General features: G+C 34.0%; 1 protein-coding gene across 1 annotated transcript; it reads left to right on the top strand.

The window, feature by feature from the left end:
• Window positions 1-1,008: 1,008 nt before the first annotated feature.
• Window positions 1,009-6,144, top strand: LOC127086098 (KH domain-containing protein At5g56140). Its single transcript, XM_051026791.1, has 7 exons — window positions 1,009-1,255; window positions 1,944-2,029; window positions 4,285-4,433; window positions 4,885-5,004; window positions 5,084-5,200; window positions 5,387-5,530; window positions 5,626-6,144. The coding sequence occupies exons 1-7, from the start codon at window positions 1,137-1,139 to the stop codon at window positions 5,773-5,775; spliced, it is 885 nt and encodes a 294-aa protein (XP_050882748.1). The 5' UTR covers window positions 1,009-1,136; the 3' UTR covers window positions 5,776-6,144.
• Window positions 6,145-7,219: the final 1,075 nt, after the last annotated feature.

Here is a 7,219-nt window from a genome sequence, read left to right as displayed (position 1 = left end):
ATGTAAATACACGTGCCCGCAAAAGTCCGCGAAAAAAACGGGGCGGGGCGGGGCGGACACATTTGAGGGTGAGGGCCTAAATCCTTGGCCCGCCCCGCACAAAAGTGCGGGCAAAACGGACATTCCCCGTGGGCCGAGTACGTTTTGCCACCCCTACTATTTATGCAATGAGGTCCGATCAAAGACATCTCAATTTAACATACACATGTTTATGCAAGATCTAAGACATCCCACCTCAAATGTAAAATAATTTAAATAATTATATTACACATGATAATTAATTAAGTTAATCACAATTTATAAAATGACATGTATCAATAACTTAAATATAAGTACTAGTATTTTTTATTGATAAAAATGTATTAACTACAATAAAATTTAATAGAAAATTTTATTTTTGTTTATGTCATGTTACCTAAAAACATGTGAGAAACCGACTTCAATCCTCTAGTATTTGAATTAAACATATGTTTGTTTATAAGGTCACATATATTTCACGTAATTTATAATCTATAATTTAATCTTTAATAATATCATTTAACTTAATTTATATATTAATGTAAATAAATTATTTATATTTATAAATCATCAACTATAAAAAAATATATTTATAAGTACTAATATTTTAATTTAGCACAACTTATCTATCATATTTTGTTTTTAGTCTCTCTATTCTTGTCAATTTATTTTTAACCAAACACTAAATTTATTAAAAAAAGTATATTTGAAAAACTATTGTTTGACCGAATTTTTAAAATAAATCTTAAAACAAAAATAATATATTTATAAAAATTAAATTTATTATTAAATATACACACAAAGTAACAAAATAACTTAAAAAATCATACATGTTTCAAACTCTAACACGAGTGATAGTATAAATTTTTATTTGTTTGACATCAATTTACTTATCTTATAAAAAAATACTATATATATTATATATATAAAGAAATATAAAAAAGTTTACAAATATAATATTTATATTTATACAAGGAATAAACCCAAGCATCCATTTTAAAGACTATCAAAAACCTCACTCACTCACACAGAATTCTCTCCCCCTCTCTCTCTCAACATACCAACCACATACTCTCTCTTTCTCACTAGAACCATCTCAGGGAGAGAGTGACTGATCGATGATGTCTTCCTCCGGCACCGGCAGGTACATGGCTTTCCCGCCGTCGCCATCACACTCACTCCCTCATCTATCCGCTCTTCGTTCTCCTGCTTCAACTGCCATCGCTGAACATGACAAGTATATATATATTTTTTTCCTTTTTTTGTTTTCCTTTTCATCATTTTTGTAGGATCTAATTTTACTCTAGTTTTTGTGTTGAATTTTTTTGTTAATCTTTTTTGTTATTTTTTTTTATACTTTTTGTTTTTTTTACTGATATCTTTCTATGGTCAAATGGGTCATACTATCTTCATTTCTGTTGCTCCCTATAGTTAGATTGATGTTTGATGGCTTGATGGTTGATTTTTACTGTATGATCTGAATGATTACTGATTTTATCAGATCCATCTTGTTGATGCAAATCTGATTGAAAAAAATAGTTGTGATGAATTTTTGTTGAATAATGTCTTGGATTGGCTCTTGATGGTTCTGATTTGAGGGTTTAAGAAATCATCAATGGATGAATTCATTTTTACTTGATTCATGTTATTATGTCTAAATTATCGTGTTTATGTGTGTATAATTGCTTGATCTCGGTGGGCAACTAGTTGATCTTGTTGATGTTGTTGCCGAAGTGTTTTTTTGTTAAGAAATGAGAATCTATAGATGAATTGGCGTCATTGTTAATTCATTATAGGTTCAGGCACTTCCCTTTTCTTTGTTATAGTTTTGGTTCATGGTCAAGAATTATCGAGAGTTTATTGCATGTGTGTTTGATTTTGTGATCTAATACACTCATTGCATGTTCGATTCCTTTTATTTTCAGATATCTAAGTGAGTTATTGGGAGAGCGTCAGAAGATTAGTCCGTTCATGGCTGTGCTTCCTCACTGCTATCGATTGTTAAACCAAGGTATGATAAAATCAAATAGTGTTTCATCTTTTTCACTACTTGTCTAGGGTTTGACGCGGTTATCAATTGTTTTGATTAAAATATTTGTGTTTGATTTGATCCAAGGATGTTTTTGCGGCTCGATACATTTGCTTTATAAGAAAATTGAAACTATTTTTTTAATTAGTCTGTTCAAGATTTTGTTTTTCAAATGTTAAAAGGATTGTGTATCGGCCAAGGGAATTATGGAGTGTGAACAATGATTTATCTGTTTTGTGAATTGGTTTTTCTGTTTTACTTGTGAGATTGCTCAAGGAAAATATATTCTACTTAACACTCAAAACTCGAGTCAAGCGTGTATGAATTTGTTTTGAATTGATTACGTATGAAGTAAAATGAAATCTGTTTTGGTATATTCATGACGTAATGTATATATTCTATGCTTTATTGTATATAATCTCTTTCTATTCTAGATGATTAAATTTGTTGTCGGCTATAATCCACATGATGTTTTGTTTATGCATTGTTTTTAGACGAGTTTATAATATTTCATGATATGTCGGCTAAAGGGTTTTTGTTTTATTTTATCTTGTAATTGTTGCATAGTTGTGGATTTGCAGTAGTAACCCGTGTTAGTTTAGTTACGAAATCTATATATGTGAAGTATGCTTAATACTGCGAAGGTTATAGAGGAGGGTGACATGCATATATTTCATGCTTGAGAAAGTCAAATTGAATTATGGAGATCATGGTCACTAAAATCGAGACCATACCTAGGATCGGGTGAGGAGTGAAAGATTGTTAATGGTGTGATCACGACGCAGATCTTGCGACCATACTAAAAATATAGAAGTCTATTATAGTACAGAACTTAATGATGTAATCAATTAATATATATATATACGTCATTTGTGTGCTAAACAACGAAACAAAAAGAAGAAAAGGAAAGTAGACCGAAGATTACCTTCTCGAAATGTATGGTGAAGCCTACTCTGATAATTAATGCATGCAAGTATATAACTAAATTCCAAGTAAAGAATAAGATATCTATTTTATAATTGATGATTATTATGTTAATAATGTATTATTATTCTATTATTATTATGATACTATGTTGATCTATTTTATACGTAATAGTAATTATGAAATAAGAACACAAAAGGAAAAAACATAAAAACTGAAGATGCAGTAGTGAGATTAGGTTTCTGTTAAAACCCGATACAATTCATCTTCTTAGATTAAAAAAGAAAAACATTTGGGATCTTAGGTTTCATTGGATAAAAGAAAGTAGAGTTGGAATGGAGGTCGAGCACCAATGTCACCTTGCGGGCTGAAAAATTACTGCAAGATGGCGTCGTAGTGAAGCTCTAACTTGAACTTGACAGAGCAAACCAGGATGAGTGCAAGATGGCGGCATAGTAGAGTGGATGAGCACAGCAGTAGCAAGAAGTGTGTTTGATTTGATGTGAAAAATGCTAATTTGCTTGCTTTAGAAAATCCGTAACAAATCTAATATCTTAATTCCTGACCATACCTCATTTAAGGCTTAGTATAATTTAATCATGGACAATTAGTGTTACGATTGCGGATAACGGAATGCCAAAAATACGCCATTTGAAGCTGCCATAAAACGCTAGGGTCCCGCCATCCTCCACAAATCGTCCACGGTAGTTATCAAAAATACTCCATGACCGGTATTTGACAACACTGGTCAATAAAGTTAAGAAAGGCACACGAGCGACTCTTTGATTGACCGAGTAAAATTGAGCGGCAGGTAGTTTAGAATATTATACGTGTTACTCTTTTAATTGTAGTTAGAAGTCAGATTATGTGATAATTTTCCTGCCGGTTTATGTGATTGTGGTTTCATTATGTTACTATAATGGCGCGGTGTTATTGTTTGAGCTATTTGAGATGTCTGTGTAAAAGCACGTCCTTAAATATCGTTGAGTTCGGTATATATGGTATAAAACTAAATTTTGGGTTATCTTAGAATACGCCGATTCAATGGTTCACTGATCTGATTTTTTCGAAGTTTCTTTTATTTTGATTTGATGTATAATGTATATTCTATTAATGTATTTAAATATTAACAAGATGACACTTGACTGCATTTGTTTTTCCTTGCTAGCTCGATCGAGTACTACCATAACAAGCGTAAACTTGTAGAGATATAGCAGCATTAATTTTTTACTGACTCAGCAAAGATCCAAGTTGTGTATCAATTTTGTAGTGACTGCTAACTTGTTAAGAAAATGCTGACATTTTTGGAGCAGAAATATTGCGTGTAACAACAATCTTGGGGAATGCGTCATCAGTATTAGGTCAAAGTGGGCTTGAGCACGGTAGCCCCCTGGCTACTGGCGGGATGTTCTCCAAAGGAAGTGCTGATCCGAACGGATGGGTATCACGATTTCAATCAGAAGTACGGATACTAACCATTAACATAACTTCATTTTTCCATCTAATTATTTTATTTTAGAAATTATTCTGACATAATTATACATCTTATATGCCAACTCGTGAATTTATTCGAGTGGTTGTAGTTCTATATTTCTGTGACAGGTAATGCAAATGCTAAGTTTTTAGCTAAGTTTCCGAAACGGGTTGTTAACCATCTTACATCATGGTTTGAGATTGATCATCTGTAATATTTCAGATGTCAACCCATCATTCGCTGACATCCTGATCCTTTCATTGACATAGTTAGGAACATGTCTGTGCATTCTAGCTGTCATGTCTGTTGATAGTTATTCTTCACATGTTTATCTATAACTTCCTGTTTTCGACTTTTTGGAATTTTGAGCAGCCAGTGCAAACCTTTTTGGTGGCATCATATCTGTTTTTGTGATTGACATTAGAATGAAAACATGCAGATGCCGAGTCTGATACAGTCGTCACCTACACCAAACTGGCTGAGTCCACAAAGTAGCTCGTCCGGTCTTCTTGTTAAAAAGACAATCAGAGTGGATATACCCGTGGAGACATTTCCTAACGTATGGAGCTTCGCATATCTTACTCTGATAAACACTATTTTATTTACAGAAGAATCTAATAGATATTTGTTAATTGCAGTTTAATTTTGTTGGTCGCCTCCTAGGCCCGAGAGGAAACTCTCTGAAGCGCGTGGAAGCGAACACTGAGTGCCGTGTCTTGATCAGGGGCCGAGGTAGCATCAAAGATACAGCTAGGGTAAGACTAATCATATTTGTAGTAACACTAACACGGTTATTTGTACCAAGATAAAATTATTTTAATGAAGTTGCGAAGATATTTTTGCTGTGTTTCTCGTATAGTATTAAATTAACGTGTTCTCTCTATCGTCTGGTCAATATTTGTACCAAGAATATAGTAAACTAATTTTGGTCGTATTTATAGGAGGAGATGATGAGAGGTAAACCTGGGTATGAGCATCTGAATGAACCTCTCCATATTCTAGTCGAGGCAGAATTACCGGCTGAAATAATAGATGCTCGCCTGATGCAGGCACGTGAAATACTCGAAGATTTGCTTAGGCCTGTGGTAAGTCATTGTGAGTTCAATACGAGATTGGTCAACTTGATTTGGAAACTGTTTGACTTTGATCTAATTGTTTGAAGTATTGTCGTATCTTTCAGGAAGAATCCCATGATTTCTACAAGAAGCAGCAGCTTCGCGAACTTGCGATGATCAATGGCACTCTCCGCGAGGAGGATTCTCCCATGTCTGGTTCTGTTTCGCCGTTCAACAACAGCCTTGGCATGAAAAGGGCAAAGACCAGAGGGTAAAAAATTCCCGGTAAAGGGTGAGTGAGAGGATTTTGGAGCTTGTGTTAATTTTCTACAACAGCATTAACCATTGTGAAAGGTGATGCCGTTATCAAATGCCCTAAAACTGCGTTCGGGGCACTGGCACCATAGGGTCAGTTTTATGTGCAGTGTGTTTACATTCAGGTTTAAAAATGGTAGCACATAGTACAGTATAATGGTCTGCTAGAGTTTGGTGAATTTGCTTCTTTTTTTAGGCTGTTTGGTTTCATATTTATTAATTATGTTTATATTATTATCATTATTACTGTTATATATATATTCACAGCTTGCGTTGACAGTTTTGATATGGTTTTGCAATATAATGCATGGTTTGTACCCTTTTGTATATACTCTATCTACTGCTTTGCATGTATGCGTGACATTTTGCATTGTCAAATTAGATTATAGATTTCTGATACGATTTATTTATTTACAAACAATCGGCTTTTTGTGCATTTCTCAGTATCTTGTTAGTAGATATATAGGGTGTAGAACTGAGAATAGGCATTCAGAAAATTGATCAAAAACTGTTTAACCGATGGAACATGAATTCTTCCCTTGGTAGAGTCATAGCATGTTTGGATACGCGTTAAAATTTTCAAGGCTATGCCATTGTAAAAATTGAAAAGCAACAAATCCTAGCTTCTGCGTTAACGTGTTAATGTGAGAATCAACCGTGCTTTTGGCCATTCCAACACGCATCGAAACATGCTATAAGACCCTTTAGGGATAGAATGGGTGCAGTGTAAGGGGATTCGAGTCCTTGGTGGCCTAGGCTGAACCAATGTAAGAATGGCAACTTCTTTGGTATTTTCTTGGGGTCTTTTTTCCTAAGCTGTGTAGCAAAGTGCACTTTTATGACCTCAGTGAACTTTTGATGACAATCGAATGAGCCCGAGGGTTGGAAGAAGATCTGAAGTTGACACAAGATTGGGAGGTGTACTCAAAAAGGCGAGGTAACTCTTCTACTCTTATTGCCTCAAAATTTTGGTTTCCTTCCAAAATAGGGCAAATCTCAAAGTTTGCAGTTCTTTCTATGAGAGCATGTTATATAGGAAAGTTTTTGTTGTATTTGACTTTGATGGTGCAGATGTGATTTTGGGGTAGATTGCTTGATCGATAAGAATAGGCACAGACACCCTTTGTGCTTAATCCATAAACTCAAATAATCTATTTATTTGCTAGAGTTTCAATTAAGCTCTTATCACATCCTTGAGTACATTTAGAAAAATTCCCTCCAAGTAAAAAGGCTTGCATATAGTACAAATTGTTCTTTGTATTCTTTCATGATTTTCGTTTGTTTGAGGCTTGAAACACTTTAAAAGGACTTTGAACTATTGAAGGTTGGAAACATTTGAGTATTGCATTTCTATATTCTTCCAAATTTGGATTTGGTATTGAAAACTCTCACCATTGATACCAA

This window comes from Lathyrus oleraceus, chromosome 5, assembly GCF_024323335.1.
Source record: "Lathyrus oleraceus cultivar Zhongwan6 chromosome 5, CAAS_Psat_ZW6_1.0, whole genome shotgun sequence".
NCBI classification, from domain to species: Eukaryota; Viridiplantae; Streptophyta; class Magnoliopsida; order Fabales; family Fabaceae; genus Lathyrus; species Lathyrus oleraceus.
The sequence above is the reverse complement of the archived record's forward strand: the minus strand, read 5'-3'. Positions and strand labels throughout refer to the sequence as shown.

Excerpts from the sequence above, each read along its gene's own strand:
- LOC127086098 (XM_051026791.1), top strand. The coding sequence starts at position 1,137 with ATGATGTCTTCCTCCGGCACCGGCAGGTACATGGCTTTCCCGCCGTCG. Across the intron at positions 1,256-1,943 it reads GCCATCGCTGAACATGACAA|ATATCTAAGTGAGTTATTGG; the intron begins GTATATATATAT and ends TTTTATTTTCAG. Across the intron at positions 5,201-5,386 it reads GCATCAAAGATACAGCTAGG|GAGGAGATGATGAGAGGTAA; the intron begins GTAAGACTAATC and ends TCGTATTTATAG.